Source organism: Brachyhypopomus gauderio, unplaced genomic scaffold (assembly GCF_052324685.1).
Source record: "Brachyhypopomus gauderio isolate BG-103 unplaced genomic scaffold, BGAUD_0.2 sc43, whole genome shotgun sequence".
NCBI lineage: Eukaryota > Metazoa > Chordata > Actinopteri > Gymnotiformes > Hypopomidae > Brachyhypopomus > Brachyhypopomus gauderio.
Window position 1 is genome coordinate 1,237,438 of NW_027506869.1, and position 16,425 is coordinate 1,253,862.

General features: G+C 45.3%; 1 protein-coding gene across 1 annotated transcript; it reads right to left on the reverse strand.

Moving 5' to 3' along the window:
- Positions 1-1,805: 1,805 nt before the first annotated feature.
- Positions 1,806-16,011, reverse strand: sertad4 (SERTA domain containing 4). The gene is made up of 4 exons (XM_076985721.1): positions 15,231-16,011; positions 4,394-4,559; positions 4,080-4,195; positions 1,806-3,972 (listed from the first exon to the last, which is right to left on the reverse strand). Exons 2-4 carry the CDS (start codon positions 4,545-4,547, stop codon positions 3,151-3,153), a joined length of 1,092 nt encoding a protein of 363 aa, XP_076841836.1. The 5' UTR covers positions 4,548-4,559; positions 15,231-16,011; the 3' UTR covers positions 1,806-3,150.
- Between the last annotated feature and the right edge of the window lie 414 nt (positions 16,012-16,425).

The window sequence follows — 16,425 nt, forward strand, 5'->3', positions numbered from 1 at the left end:
ACTCAAGAGAGCGGTGTAGCATAACACGGTCCTGTTCTTTTTTATTGTAGATACGTTGCCTACACAGAGAAGCTGGTGTAAAAAGAGTTACTGTAACATAGCGTCTTTTAAAAAGAGAGTTTGCAGATACTATTTTGATAATTGAATTTTGATCATTTGAATTTCGTCAGATCCTTGTTCAGATCTTTCAGATGCAGCTTCTAATTGTAATTCTCGATTCTCTCCAGTGGTGCACGTGCATGTGGATGAGGCCACATGTCTCATCTTTGCTGTGCATTTAACCCCACTGGACGGTCACGTCTTTTCCAAGCGTTTTATATATTTTTTTAAGTAAGCCATCGAGCCTAAAATGATTAACTACAATATACATCCAGAGTTATTGTGCCACTACGACCCTGGTAGTTTCAGCCACAGTTCGGCCCAGGTTTGACCACAGTTCGGCTCCAGTTCAGCCACAGTTAGGCCCTGGTTTGGCCACAGTACACAGTACACAGTGTCAGATAGGAAAGACTTCAGGTATAATGTTCACCTGTTGATTTTGAGAAATATTTTTAATCATTTTGTTTTTGAGGACATTTAGGAAAATATCTAATGTTTGCATGCACATTTATGCCCAGAGTACACACACCTGCTTGTCTGTCCGACAGTATGTGTGTGTGTGTACAGAAGTACACAAACTCACACATGCAGTCGCTCTCTGATGTATTACTGTCTCCTGACTAGTCTAGTACTACAGATGAAAAATACTGCACAAGCCTAAATGTAAACCTTTGTAAACAACAAAACAATAAAATAAATCAAATATGAATATAAAAATTAAATAAATAAACTTAAATTAAGTAAATAAAACCAAATAAATATAATGACCCCACAATGTCACAGATTGCATGTTTTTCTATCATGAGTAGAAAGCACCCACACACACGCACACACACACACATACACACACACACACACACACACACACACACACACACACACACACACACACACACACACGTATGGACATGCACACACACACACGCACACACACACACACACGGGTCAGGCCACTGGGTGGATGCCTGTGAGGACACCATGTGGGGGACAGAAGTGCTGGTGGACTCGCTCCAGTGCACAGAACAGAACAGGGTTGGACAAGTCTGAACGTACATCTGTATTTGTTATTCAGTCCACACACGCACACACACCAAAAACATCCCAAGAGCCCATGGATGTTGTCTGGTTTTTCTTTATGGCTGCTAAGTGTTAAGAGGTGATTTTTCCTTATGCTTGAGCAAACATATTTCCACTCGGCAGTTGTGTGAGTGTGTGTTTGTGTGTTATGTGGGCAAGTGTTAGTGGTAACTGCATCTTAGTGTCTACACACAGTATTGCTCTGCCTGGCGGACAACCCAGATTGTATGTCAATAAATATTGTTTCGTTTTTGTGACATTTTTGAAAGAACGACAGTAATGAAATGAGGGAATGATTTGCTAAACCACTGAGTGGTCCCATAACTCCCAACATTTCTATGGTCTATGAAATAAAATGGGCAGACTGATGTGGTGAAATGTGCAAATGTGGTACATTGTGGCTATGTGATTGGTTGTTTTTCAGTGAATGATTGCACTCATGTACTTCAGTGGCAGATGAAAGGGGGCGGAGTTAAAGAGATGAGAGGATATAGAGGCACATGCATGTTTTTGGAGGTAAGCAGAACTGAACCCAGATCAGTGGCAGCTCGAAGAACATTCGATTTTGGCTGATGAGCTGACCAACATTTTTGTGAGTTGAAGCAAATAAGCCCAATATGAAAAGCAACTGTAGGACATTCTTTAATTCACTTGTTTAACACTTCACAGAAATTCAACATCAAAACTTAACAATGTTGATATTTCAAACAATATTATTGGTGAGAAACTCCACAATCAGTCCGCTTTTTGACTCCCTTGTCAGTGAAGATCAGACAGTTTAATGGTTTATAGTTTCTCCTATTCCTTCTCAGTGAGGCCATAGAAAGAGAGATCAACTAGAGAAGTTTGATAACAACGCACGTCATACAAAAAAGAAATATATCAAAGAAAACAAAAATAAAAACACAAAGGTACTATTTGTACCGTGTCAATGAGTGTGAGTCAGTCAATAAGGACCATGGAATAACTAACCAATGGATTATTTGTAACAGATTTCAGTAGTGTTTTCTGACCTTGCTAACCTAGATACAAGGAGTTAAAAACTGACTCATTATAACTGATCTAGGATCAGATTCATGTAAGTGCAGATCATTTTAAATCCTATTGCAAAATGACAGCGTTGTCCTGCATCAAGTCTCCCGTGTTTTGACATGCATTGCGAATAATGTCAGGTAACCAGACTGGAGCTTGTGTCGAAAACCCACATTATAGTGAGACTACACCACACACAAGAAAAGATTTTAGCATCTTAAATGTGTATGTAAAAAACCCTTTCTGTTCATGAGATGAACATGCATTCCTGACCCATTGCACATAAGATTCTTCACCCTGTTTCTAAACATTTGCACTTATTTCAAGTAATCTTACCAAGTGAAATGATCTGTCCCGAGTGGAGTGTTCTTTTTCTTTAAGAGTTTGACTTTTAGATGATCTGCCGTTGGGGAACATTGAAGGTACATTTCTCTGACTACGATGACGCTCTTTCGGACGATGCTCCCATCACTACCGCTGTTGCATCTAACACTCTCTCCCTTGGTCATCTCCACACCCTGGTCCTGGCCTGCCTTCACGTGAACATCATGACACACACTCTCTCAAAGGTCAACAACGTCTACTCACGGCTACGGGCACAAACGCTACACACATTTAAAAAATCAGATAATAAGGCACCGTGTGGGAGGTTCCAGAGGGACACCGGCCGTTTCCTGTCCATCTTTATTTGAGTTCAATAAGAGCTCTTTGAGATAAAACACTAAAACACTAAAGTCCATTGTTGATGGTGTGACCGTTTAAGTGCCATGGACAAAACGAGGAGTTGTCTGAAGCCATTCGATGACTGTGGGTTCTACCCTGTCTTATAACCATGTGGACTGCATTTGTGTCTGATATGGGAAGTCTGTCCAATGGCTGATTGGTCCATGGCATCAGTGCTGAAGAATTCCTCTACTTCTGGAAACAGCAATTGGACAGGCACTACTTCCTACCCTCCTGAGCCCAAACTAGAGCTCCCTGGTGTCCCATCTCCATGCCGTCCGCCATCCACCTGGAGGAGCCAGCGACGATCGTCTCCCCTCCTCTTCCTCTCTGTTTCTCCCTCTCCCGCCCTCTGGTGACGCCCACCCGAAGCCCCGGCTCTCGTGTCTGGGCGCGTGTTCTGGCGCGTTCTCTCGACTCCGCCCGAACCGCCACCTCGCAGAGGTCCAAGCCCGGACAAAGAGAGTCGAGCCCTTCCTCCCCGTCGCTCTCCTCCTCGTCCTCATCCTCATCCTCATCCTCCTCTTCTTCCTCATCCAGGAGCTGCTCGAACCTCTCCACCACTGGAAAAGGCGAGGAGGAAGAAGAGGAGGAGGTGGAGGAGGAGGAGGAGGGCTGGGCCAGGCAGTGGGCCGCCCCCTCGTACACGCACAGGGGCAGTTGGAGGTACCGGCCCGCCGCGAAGAGGCAGCAGCACGTGGGCACGCAGTGGGCCGCCTCCCCTCTCAGCAGGCGGAGTCTCTTACGGTGCGGGCTGGGCAGGGCAAAGCAGGGTCGCGAGGCAGGGGAGGGGTGCTGCGGGGGGGTGTGGCCGTGGGCGGAGACCGGGGCGGGGCTCGCCACGGAGATGGCGCACGGCACTGCGGCTGGCCCAGGCGGGAAGCGCCAGTCTCTCTGCAGGAGGATTTCAGTCCGGAGTCGACGCAGAAGGTTGTTGATGAGAACAGAGCGGCGTAGGAACGCTTCCGGGTCGTCGATGAAGCGCATCTTCTCCAGAGAGAGACGCAGGATGTGAGCGTGCTCTTCCAACACCGGCGGCACCTATAAACACATTTTGGTCACTTCAATAAGTAAGTATTTATGTATTTTAGTATTTAAGTATAATAGCGCTGCTTAGTGCTTGTGTGGACTATTGTGTCGCCACTCACGGTGTGACAGTAACTCCTGAAGGTCAGCGGAAGGTCATCGTCCTCCACATACTTCCTCTTAAAGTAAGCGATGCGGGACACGGTCACATGATCAGGGGCTCGTCTACAGGGAGGCTCTGAGCCCAGAAAGGGGGGAGAAATGAGTCCCTGTTTTACCAAGCATATTAAGACCAAGCTTTGACTTAAATCAAGCATCCATAAATCAGGGCTGTGAGATTTTTGACTGACAGCACATTCCTATACCAGATCATGAAGAGATGCCTGCAGTTGTTAATATGCCAAAAGCTGTTTTTGTTTGTGTGAAAGGTTCTAACCGTCAGTGAGCTCCTGGGCGTCGCCCCCCGATGGCGTGGGGGTGGAGACACAGCTCTTGCTGCAATGCTCGGACTCCCAGATTGGCTGGTAGTGTGGGGGTGGGGCTTCGGCCTCATGGTCACAGAAAGGGTTCATGGACAAGACCAAGGTCATTGCTTTCCCCCTCTGCTCACACAAACAAACAAACAAGCAAACATGTTAAAGAAAACATCACAAGCAACCAGATGAACCACTACTATTGGCATTAGCTGTTACAATGCATCAGTACATCAGTACAGCAATATATCAGTATCTTAATGAAAAGGACACTAAAACTAAGAAGGAGACAGGGCAGTGTGCAGCAGAGATGGTCTTGCTTGTTCCTCGTTTACAGCAGAGATGGTCTTGCTCCTTGTTATTATTACTTTTGTATTTGAAATTTGAGATGTTCCTCCAACATGATTCGATTGTCCTGAGATACTGAACCTGTGTGTGTGTGTATCTCTCCTTGTCACCCTGACATAACAACACAGTTCTTCCCCCCTAGTTCCTCCTCATCCTCCATCCCAGACAGTGGCGGCCCACGTGCGTGCGTGCGAGCATTGTGTAGCAGTGCTGGTGCAGCACAGCCACCTGTTGGTTGGCCTCCACAGACTCCAGCCAATGAACAAGACGCCACCTGCTGGCCGCAGCCTTGTCTGCAGGGCACTTGCTCCAGTACCCGGGAGGGAAAACGATGTGGACGAGGCGGAACATATGTCTGCATTTGATATTCCGTTCACACACACACACACACACACACACACACACACACACACACACACACACACACACACACACACACACACACACACACACACACACACACACACACACACACACACACACAGTGCTCTACAGGCAGCAGGTGGGAGCCTCCTTAAAGCTCATTATCAGAGCTATTTCCCCTTCCCTGCCTGTGACTCTCTCTCCCACTGTGAGCGTCTGATTCGCTTTCTTCCTTTACTGAGGAAGCAAAACAAAAGGTGTCATGCTGCCATCCTCATCCTCTCCACTATGAGAGAGCCCATGTGTCCTCCGCCAGAGGCCTGGCAATGAAGGGGCAGAGGAATGGCTGTGTGTGTGTGTGTGTGTGTGACTATATATATAAATAAACAATTATGTATGTGTGCGTGTATATACTGTATATTGTGTGTGTGTGTGTGTATATATATATATATATATATATATATATATATATATATATATATATGTATATATTGTGTGTGTGTGTATATATATATATATATATATATATATATATATATATATATATATATATATATATATATATGTATATATGAGGCATGTACTCATATGTATAGGTGTGTGTGTGTGTGACAAAAAAGTGTGTGTATGTGTCTGCTCTTTGCATTATTCTCTTTGATGAAGCTAATGAAAGGAAGAGAGATAAACGAGAGAGAGAGAGAGAGAGAGAGAGAGCGAGAGAGAGAGAGCACGGCAGGAGATCTAAATGTCTAAATTAACACAGAGCTGTAAAAGAGAAGAAACAGAAAAGAAAGGGAAGAACCACAACCACACAGGAATTCACAACCATACAGGAAGTCACAACCATACAGGAATTCACAACCATACAGGAATTCACAGTCATACTGGAAATCACAACCACACAGGAATTCACAACCATACAGGAAATCACAACCATACAGGAAATCACAATCATACAGGAAATCACAACCATACAGGAAGTCACAACCATACAGGAATTCACAGTCATACTGGAAATCACAACCATACAGGAAGTCACAACCATACAGGAATTCACAGTCATACTGGAAATCACAACCATACAGGAAATCACAACCATACAGGAAGTCACAACCATACATGAATTCACAGTCATACAGGAAATAACAACCATACAAGAAATCACAACCATACAGGAAGTCACAACCATACAGGAATTCACAGTCATACTGGAAATCACAACCATACAGGAAATCACACAGCACTCACACAGACAGTGAGGACTTGTATGACCTGGTACACAAAAGCCTCCTGTTATTAGAGCTGTTATCTGCCTGCTGACATCCATATCAGGCCTGTTAACCACTCTAGCTTGTACACACACACACATGCACGCACGCACACACACACACACGCACGTACGCACGCACACAGTCTCTCTAGAAAGAAAAGAGGAGGAAATGTCTGGATGACTGCCTTCATAAAGGTCATAAATATCTACTCACACTGATGCGCGCGCACACACACACACACACACACACACTCTCTCTCTCTCTCTCTCTCTCTCGCTCTCTCCTTCTCTATGCATTGGTCAACACATTACAATACAGGTAAGATAACTTCATTTATTAACCAGTGTAGTGAATCTACAAATGTTTTTTGCTTAGCTAACAGTGTTTGTTAATATGAATTAATATTACTATATTGTATTAGTATTATATATTGTGAATACTATGGTGAAATGACATCAGGTAAAGATTTTTTAAACGAGTGTGATAAAGGAAGATTCAAGCATGTAGACTGACACCAGTTATAGCCTAGACCAATAGTTAGCACAATCATCTGTATGTTACAGATTCAATCACAGATTGAATGCTGATTTCACATTTTCTCCATCTCTCTTTCTTGCAGACATATTAGTGACATCACAGGCCAACTGCCTGACTAATGACATCAAAGTGACATCACAGATTGACTGCCTGGCTAATGACATCACAGTGACATCGCAGACTAAATTCCTGGCTAATGGGAGATGCATATGGAGATTTTGGTTGCCTGATTACGTCTGTGCTGGGTCACCCGGCTTTCATAAGACAGCCAACGCTTATAAAGCAAAGGAGACAAAAAAAACTGATCAGGTTAGGAGAAGACTGTACAAGTCTGAGGTTTAAATTGTGTGCAATGGTGCGATCTCTTTTTCTGTCATCCATCAGCTTTCTGACACACGCACACACAGTAATCTCACCTCTCCCTTCTGTTTGGCATCACACAGCACATGTGAAAGAGAAAATGGGAGAAAAGGGAAGAAAAACGGACGCTGTAAAAAGGGAGTGAGAATGAGTGACAAGAAAAGAAAAAAAAACAGAAGAGAGAGAGGTGAGAGTGAGAGAAAGCGATTAGAAGCCAGAGAGACAGACGAGTTTCTCTCCTCTGTCACTCATTCTGTCAGCATTCACTGTCAATTCTACTTAGAACTCACTGGGATCACACACACACACACAAAATCACACCTACACCACATATCAGATCTGATGTTCTGGGAGTTGACAAGGTATTGGATGTATTTACATCTAATCATCCTTAAAGTCACATCACATGAGCACATAAGTGCGCTCAGGTTTGGATGCAAACACATTTATGACATTAAAGATCTTTAACTTTAAGTTATACATTTGGATTAAAGAAATGGTGTTGGTTTGCAGATTTGGTGATTATGAACACAAGTGGACTAAAACGTGACCCCTGAGGCACACCAGTTTTAAGACTTTATGTTTCAGAGACTCCTGTGTTTACCTATCAGAACAATAGAACATCATGGTTCAGTGAGTCTTGTTCTCAGGTCTTCTTCTGTGTATATACAGTTCCACAGTTTCAGCTTTAAAGTTTGTTCGCAAACATTCACACATCCACAGAGAGAGAAAGTCCACAATTTGTTGAATCATCTTACCCACACAAGAGCTAGCATTACAGCTTTCTACTGAGATAAAGTTGTTTGCCTATTCTTATTTAAAGTAACACCAATGCTAGCTGCTTACACAAATATACCTAGACTAACTGATTACAAATTTTGGTTCTCAATGGGTGGTAATGTTTAAGCTCCAACGCAACCTAGTATGTTATTAGAAATCCACATTTTTGGCAATGAATAATCTGTATTATATTAGCCAGAAAACTAGAAATCTGACAATTTTATTCTCATCCCAAGAGATCGAGTTATGACTTGTGGCTTGTCTCCATGAAGTTCTGGAATGCGCTTTTTGGAGAATGTTCAAAATTAGCTTGACTAATGGATTCGGGATTTGTAGCAGGCGGACGTAGCGGTACAGTGCTCCTCGATTCCTGGAACTCCTGCCACATGCTGTACATGTGTTCAGGGGTAGGGTTGGGTCACTGGAGGCACGATTCCCATGACAGTTTTCATGACGTGACACCTCTCCTGGCTTTCCTGCTTTTTAAAAGTAACTTCAGGTCTCTGTTTTTCTTTCCAACTCTCAGTGCAAGCACACCCATCCCTCTTGCTCCGTCCCACCGGGCTGCAGCATGGCCCGTCGCCAGAAGCAACGAGTCATCTTCCGAAACCGCCCCGTGCACGCAGCGCTAAGGAGCACCTGCGCATGCTCAGGAATGGGGGTGGAGGTTCTCCGGAGTGACAGGAGGGCGAGACACTCCATCATTCCTCCCAGTATTCCTGCTCCCTGGCGCACGAGCTTTCTGAAGAAGATTCCAGAAACTAACGAACGAAAACTATATTGTAGAACCCAATATTTACACTGGACGTTTAAACAGAAATCTAACCATGACACCTATATAAGCTTGGTGGACATCCCATTCCAAAAGTGCAATAGAGGCTTCCCTCCTCTGGGAAGGTTTAGCACAAGATATTGGAGTGTGTGTGTGAGGGAGTGTGTGCCCGTTTGGTTAAAAATGCATTTATGAAGACATACAGTGATGTTAAATGAGGAGACCTGACTTGCAGTTGACCTTATCACAAAGGTGTTTACTGGGGCTTGAGGACAGAGCTCTGGGCATGGCCCTGGTGTCCCGACACACAAAACATGACTAACCGTGCCTTTATGGACACCCTGCACAGGGGCACAGTCATGCCAGAACAAGAAAGGGCCTGCCACGAAGTAGAAAGCATATAATTGTCTGAATTGTCTAATTGTCTTCAGTGGAACTAAGGGACCAAGCCCAAACCTTGACAAACAGCTCCAGACCATTAACCTTCCACTACCAAACTGCTGTCGGCACCGTGCGTTCCGCTAGGCTGCATTCGCCAGGCCCCCACCGAACCCAGATTCATCTATCACGCTTGCCAGATAGTGGAGTGTGATTCATCTCTCCACAGTGCACATTTCCACTGCTCCAGAGTCCAGTGGCTGAGTGCATTACACCACTCCAGCTGACATTTGGCAGCACACGCAGTGATCTTAGAGTTGTGGGCAGCTCCCTGGCCATGGGGGAAAAAAAAGCATTTCATGAAGATTTGAACATACAGTTCTTTGCACGTATTGCTTCCATGAGATGTTTGGAACTACACTGCCGATGCTCAACATTAAAACCTTCAGCCTAATATTCTGTAGGTCTTTGTTCTGCCAAAGACCTCAGAAGGTACTGTAAACCAGGAGATGGAGCCTCCCACAGATGTACGAAGGGACTGAAATCAAGGTAAAAAACTAAAAGGTGCTGACGTACGTGTTCTCTGCCTAACTCATTGCTGAACAATTTTTGTAGTGTGGCAGGGTTCATTATTGTGCTGAAAGAGCTCAGTGCTATTAGGGAAATCCATTACAGTGAAGGGGTGTACATAGTCTGCAACAATGTCAATGTAGGCGGGGCTTGTCAAAGTGACATCCACAGGCACGCACACACCAGTGGGGAACCGTCAGGGCCCTCTACGCCCTCTCAGAGGGCCTAAAATATTCTTAAAGCATTATATATATAATTATCCAATTTTATTTTATCTACTTACAGTTTGACATTCGACATCTAAACAATTACAAAAATATAAGCAAATAAAACATTCACCCGTGTCTATTCAATCTGTGTTGGAAGGTGAGGGGTTAAGTGGAAGCCTGTGAGCCTGTGTCTCCCCCTATCAGGACTGTGATGCCCGCTGTTCGTTTACAGAGGGCCTGGCAGTTATAATTCAACGCAATACCAGTTTCAAATGACAGCAAAATTGACCAATCATATCTTCTCTCTTAATGGGCGGGCTTAACTGTATGATAATTTCCGCCCGCTGTGGCGACGCTAGCTGTCGTTAGCACCACCGCTAGCTAGTTTTGATTCATCCCTTTGACGTCCTCGTGCGCGTTGTTTACATATTCCGCTTCCGAGAACCACGGAGCTGTGAACCTTATTTTGTTTGGAAACTTATTTTGCTTAAGATGTTATCTAGTACAGATATTATTGTTTATTGCGTTTTTAAAGCTGTACTGTCGTCTCAGTTTTTCTTTATTGCAGTTTATTAAGAAAGGAAAAAAAAATATTCGGGGGGGGTTGCGGGCCCAGGTTTAAAGGTCACGGTTCGCTACTGGCACACACACACACACACACACACACACACACAACTGTCTCTGCGTGATACAAAATGAAATGTGATTCATCAGACCAGGTGATCTTCTATTACTCTCCATTCCTTCTCTAACTGGTCTGCCGATACACATCTCAACACGCAGCAGGCTGTCATGCAGGGTATCTTCTGACAGTAACTTTTTCCACAGAGATGTTCCTCAGTGGCTGTGGGATCAGATGGCCTGGCCTTCACTCCTTGTGTGAATCCAAGAGTCTTGGGTGCTCAGGAACCCAGCGACCATGGCCGGTTGTTCTTTCTTGGACCACTCTATACAGTTGTGGAGATGCTTTGACCGCAGTCGTCTAGCAATCAATGATCAGCCCTTGACAAAGTCACTCGGATCCTTATTGGTGCCCGTTTGTCGTGTCTGTAATATATACCACCCCCATAACTGGTGACACTGTTGTTTACTTCCCCTGTCAGTGCTTTTAATGTCAAAGTCAAAGTTATTTATGTAGCTCATTTTACAACGCGTGTTGTCACAAAGCAGCTTTACAAATGTCTGGGTCCAGATCCATAACGAGCAGGCCGGAGGCAACAGCGGCAAAGAGAAACTCCCTGGGAGGAATTAAGGAGGAAACCTGGCTGATCGGTATACGCGGTGACTGATGCAACAGACCACGATTTTTGCACAATATGTGCTTCAGAACTTGGCGACCCTGTTCTGTGAGTTTGCTTGGTCAATTGTTCTGGAGCTGTAGCTGTGCTCTGTAGCTGTGCTGTGCAGCTGTGCCGTGTATCTGTGCTTTGTAGCTGTGCTAAATGCTTCAATTGCACAGTAATGGGCCAAGGTGTTATCTTCTGACATCCTCAGTGCCACCTTAAAGTCATCTAGCTCTTCACTCCTTTGTATTTCCAGAGCTTGTGTATGCAGATTAAAAGGTTGTGTGCTTGATTTTGTATACCTTTTAGCAATAGGTGTGGTTGAAACACTTTAACTACATAATTAGGAGAAATGTCCACATATATTTTGATCATGCAGTGTACATAAGGTGTGCTGGTGAGATTGTTAAACTTACATTATAGAGTATGCTGAAGAGTTGTTAGTGCTAGGGTGGGTACTAAATCATTATTACATGGACAGTATTACAATATTGACAATTATACTGTTGGGCAGAACTGGACTGGCCACTCCATTCACACACTTCCAAGTTTCAATAGTCTCCGTACTTTCTAAAAATATTTATGATATAAGTAAAATGCTACACTTGAAAACTGTCCATGTACATGAATTGAGGAAACTCCGTAAGAAGCTCTGAAAATTTGGTTTCAAACCATGTGTCTAAAGAGGGCTTATTTTAGGCTTAACCTGTGCTTTGTGAATCTGAATACACCCTACAGCTACTAATGTAGGTCAAGAGGTAGTCTGCATGTTTATGTCAAACATACAAAGGAATCTTTGGCAACACCCAGCTAGAAAAGGTGGATCAACATCCATCCATGGTTTAGTGATTCACTGACACTGCCCTGGGGAATGGGGGAGGGGGGGGGTTGGATACTAAAGGAAAGAATGAAAGGGGGGTGCAATAAAAACCAGAAACACCCATGCAGCTCGCCAAAACCACTGTGCTTGCTCAGCCTGTCTAGGTCTACGTCCAAATCGCTAAGAGGGGGGGGGGGGGAATGAAAGAGGGGAAATTATATCCAGCCCAGCCAACACCCCTCTGACTGGCCCCTGTGTGTGTGTGTGTGTGTGTGTGTGTGTGTGTGTGTGTGTGTGTGTGTGTGTGTGTGTGTGTGTGTGTGTGTGTGTGTGTGTGTGGGGCGTTGCCTTAGGGAGAATCTGTGAGTGTGTACGTGTGTGTGGTTCAGACAGATGAGGAGCTGTAGTAACATGATCATGTTGACACAACGCCACATCACTGTTGGAGGAATGTTTTGGCTGCCGGTTGGTTCCTCTTGTTGGGGGGGGGGGGGGGGGGGGGTGGGGGGGGGGACTGTATCCTGGAGCTCAATGTGTGTGTCTGTCTGTGTTCGAGGATATGAGGGAAAGCAAGAAAGAGAAATCGACAGAGAGAGAGAGAGTGGAGATGGAGGGAGAGAAAACGTAAGATAGGAGAGGGAGAGAAAAGGAAAGAGAGAGAGGAGAGGAGAGAACGTGCTCTGTATCTGTGCGACTGTGACAGCATTCTCCCTGACCCAGATTTCTTTCTGAACCTCTTGTAAACATGTTGAAACACTGTAGCTGAGACTGGGGAATGAGTAACTCATGCAGAGATGAGCTTGCTTGTGTTCATGTGGTACAATAGGTGAATGCTGCAAGATGCAAATGGTATTCTAGAAGGTGAGATTGGTGTTCTAGAAGGTGAGATTGGTGTTCTAGAAGGTGAGATTGGTATTCTAGAAGGTGAGATTGGTGTTCTAGAAGGTGAGATTGGTGTTCTAGAAGGTGAGATTGGTATTCTAGAAGGTGAGATTGGTATTCTAGAACATGGGACTAGTATTCTAAAAGATGAGATTGGTATTCTAGAAGATGTGACTGGTATTCTAGAAGGTGAGATTGGAATTCTAGAACATGGGACTGGTATTCTAGAAGATGAGATTGGTATTCTAGAAGATGTGACTGGTATTCTAGAAGGTGAGATTGGAATTCTAGAACATGGGACTGGTATTCTAGAAGATGAGATTGGTATTCTAGAAGATGCGACTGGTATTCTATAGGATAGGATTGGTATTCTAGAAGCAGGATATCCACTTCTTAGTGAACAAGTCCAAGGGGGCCCTGTGATGCATGTGTGTTACTGGACAGTGAGAGTGGACTTCCAGTGGGCGTGGGCGTTTGCCATGGTGCCGTGTGTTAGAACAGAGCGGAATGGCGTAAAGGGGAGCGTGTGGTGCTGGTGGAGGCTACGGGTGGGGGTTGTTCCCAGACCCCCTGCCCAGTACACCCACCAGGGCAGGTCTGACTGCAGACGAGCTGCCAGACAGCCCCCCACGGCTCAGGGCAGAGAGCTGCTCCAAGCAGGCGTGCAGTGGTGATCGGTGCCAGGCAGCACGGAGCTTGCCTTGGTGAGCAGAGGGCGGGATCAGTGAGTGGCCCCGTGCCAGGGACACGAAACGTGGCACAACGGGGGAAGCGTGTGTGTGTGTGTGTGTGTGTGTCTTGGGGGGTATCCTCAGTTTGCCCGCCGGCATAAGGAGCAGCTGCTATAACTCACTGCAGAGACCTTGCTGACAATAAACTGCACAATACTGCACAATAATCTCCCCCATGCACACACACACACACACACACACACATATGGACATGCACACACACACACACACACACACACACACACACACACACACACACACACACACACACACACACACACACACACACACACACACACACACACACATACAGACATGTGTGCATAAAGCCGTTGTTGGAAACAAATTTCTCTCCTGCAACAAATGTACATGAATACACAAAGCACTCTGTCTCAATATCAGGGCTCCATCTTACGTACTTTGTCTCCTTGTAAGGGAAAAGAACATAATCCAGGCATGGCACTGTGGCAAGTGAGAAAGACAGAGAGAACGAGAGATAGAGAGACAGTGAGAAAGTGAGACAGAGACAGTGAAAAAGAAAGACAGAGAGAGACAAAGAGAGAGAGACAGTGAAACAGAGTGAAGAAAAGAGACAGACAGTGAGAGTCTCTACAATGTCTCTCTGTTTTCTCCCTTCTGATCCTTTCTCCCTTTGCCTTTTCGCCTCTTTCCCACCCTGGAGGCCAAGTACCTAACAGTGAGATAACTGAGAGTGTGTGTGGTGTGATGTGACAGAGAGAGAGAAAGACAGACAGAGAGAGAGAGAGAGAGAGAGAGAGAGAGACCAAAAGACAGAGAGGGAGACAGATAAAGAGACTGCGTGTGATCTCTCTCCTGTGTCTCATTAGCTCGAGCTCTTCACAGAGCTCTTAAGTGGTTGACTAAAGGAATCCGTCAGGCCACTCCTATCATATCAGCAGATCGTCCGCCTTAACCCGATCCTGCCTTCTTCACGCACAACAACCAAACGTAAATCCCAGGAGTTTAGCGGAGTAGAAAATATCCCTCAGACATCTGATAATACTTTTTTGAGGGGGGGGGGGGTGGTTGTAGGGGCCGGGGGGATGTTTTAATATGCATCTTACAGTGGCCGCTAATGCAGTTAAAACAGGGACGCAGCTCTTTTAACCCTACTGCATAATATGATGTGGTTATATAATTATTTCATTATGCATTATTTGGTCAGATGCTGGATTAAACATTACAGCAACTGTTTTAACGCAACAACGTCGCACGCGAAGGGCGCGCCAAAATAAATGTTTTCAGTAGACGTGACACAAAAGATCAAAACAGTGTAATTAATCTTGGCACCGTGCCGTGCCATATTGGCCCGTCACGGTCCCCGGCAATCTATCCCATTTGCTGAGAGGATCTAGCGGAGCGTGGTGGGTGTCTTACATCTGCTAGCATCAGCCCTGGCGAGTTCACGGAACCACTTACATCACCTTTATGTGGAAATCGGACCGCGCTGTAGAACCGTGCGTAAAACAACTTACCTAGAAATGCAGCGCTGGACTTGTCCGGACTTGTTATTCTGGTTGAAATATAGGACGCAACGAAATCCTCCGTGGTAAAATAAACCAACTAGTGTTAAACTTGTCCTCGGCGCGAGCTGAGGACGATGCAGTTTCGGTCCAGTAATTAAAAAATGCCCCCTTTATAAAACATTGCGTTGGAGAGTGAGAGTAATTCTTCCCAGGCGCAATCGGCTCTCACACCGCTCAACGAGTTAAAAACGTTGGTCCTGCCCGCGATTTACTATTACCGAGGAGGACGAAATAAAAAAAATCAATGCTACTCCGTGTCTGTATGCAAACAAAGCCGTTGCGGTGTCACGGAATCTCTTGCGCGTTCGCGCAGGTCGCTTCCCTTTGTGCCACAGTGACCCCACCGGCTGTCCGCGAAGGTGCGACGCTGCAGCACTCGTGAACGACGATCGTTAACGGCTGTAGACTAGACCAGCGTCGCCCCATCCCTCAGGAGCGCTTCCCAGCGCAGATCCGTGCCGTGCCCCGAGATAGTGCCTCGCTCTTTCTTTGGCGATGAGATGGATTTAACGTTTGACTGGGAGCGAGCGCGAGGGAGGCGAAGCGGGCACGGGGCCAGTCATCTGTTACGCATTTATCCTTTGATCCCGGGAGCAACGGCTCGCGCTCCTCCGGGCGCGCTCCTGAAACGTTTTTCTCCGTTGTTTCCTATTTAGAATAGTTTTGGGATGCGGGCCAAGGCATGCCACTTCTTAATTCCAGTCATTATACAGGCGCTCATCTCTCTCTCTCTCTCTCTCTCTCTCTCTCTCTCTCTCTCTCTCTAGGTGACTGAAGTTGGATGAAAAAAACGCAGTTTCAACTCATCTACAGGCACCCGGTCTTTGGCCGGAGTGCCATGATTTATGCTCTTGTTTAAAACCGCTGTGTGGAAGCAATTTTCCAGGCAGATGACTGAGAATTAAGGTCATGGGGACCAAGTGGGCGAGGATCGTTTTGTTCAACTTGTTTTGGACAAAGCCAACGGTAAATTCCCAGTGGACATATATAAAAAATGGCCTGCTATTAATTGAATATCTACCCTAGTTTTATTTTAATAATTTCATTCTGGATCTTTTTTTCTTTATTTGTTATTGTGATATTCATCTAATATTTAGTTTATTTAAGTTTGTTTAGTAAATCGAATGACTTATGTTCTGTGAAG

Excerpts from the sequence above, each read along its gene's own strand:
- sertad4 (XM_076985721.1), bottom strand. The coding sequence starts at position 4,547 with ATGACCTTGGTCTTGTCCATGAACCCTTTCTGTGACCATGAGGCCGAA. Across the intron at positions 4,196-4,393 it reads CGCCCAGGAGCTCACTGACG|AGCCTCCCTGTAGACGAGCC; the intron begins GTTAGAACCTTT and ends TTCTGGGCTCAG. Across the intron at positions 3,973-4,079 it reads TCAGGAGTTACTGTCACACC|GTGCCGCCGGTGTTGGAAGA; the intron begins GTGAGTGGCGAC and ends ATGTGTTTATAG.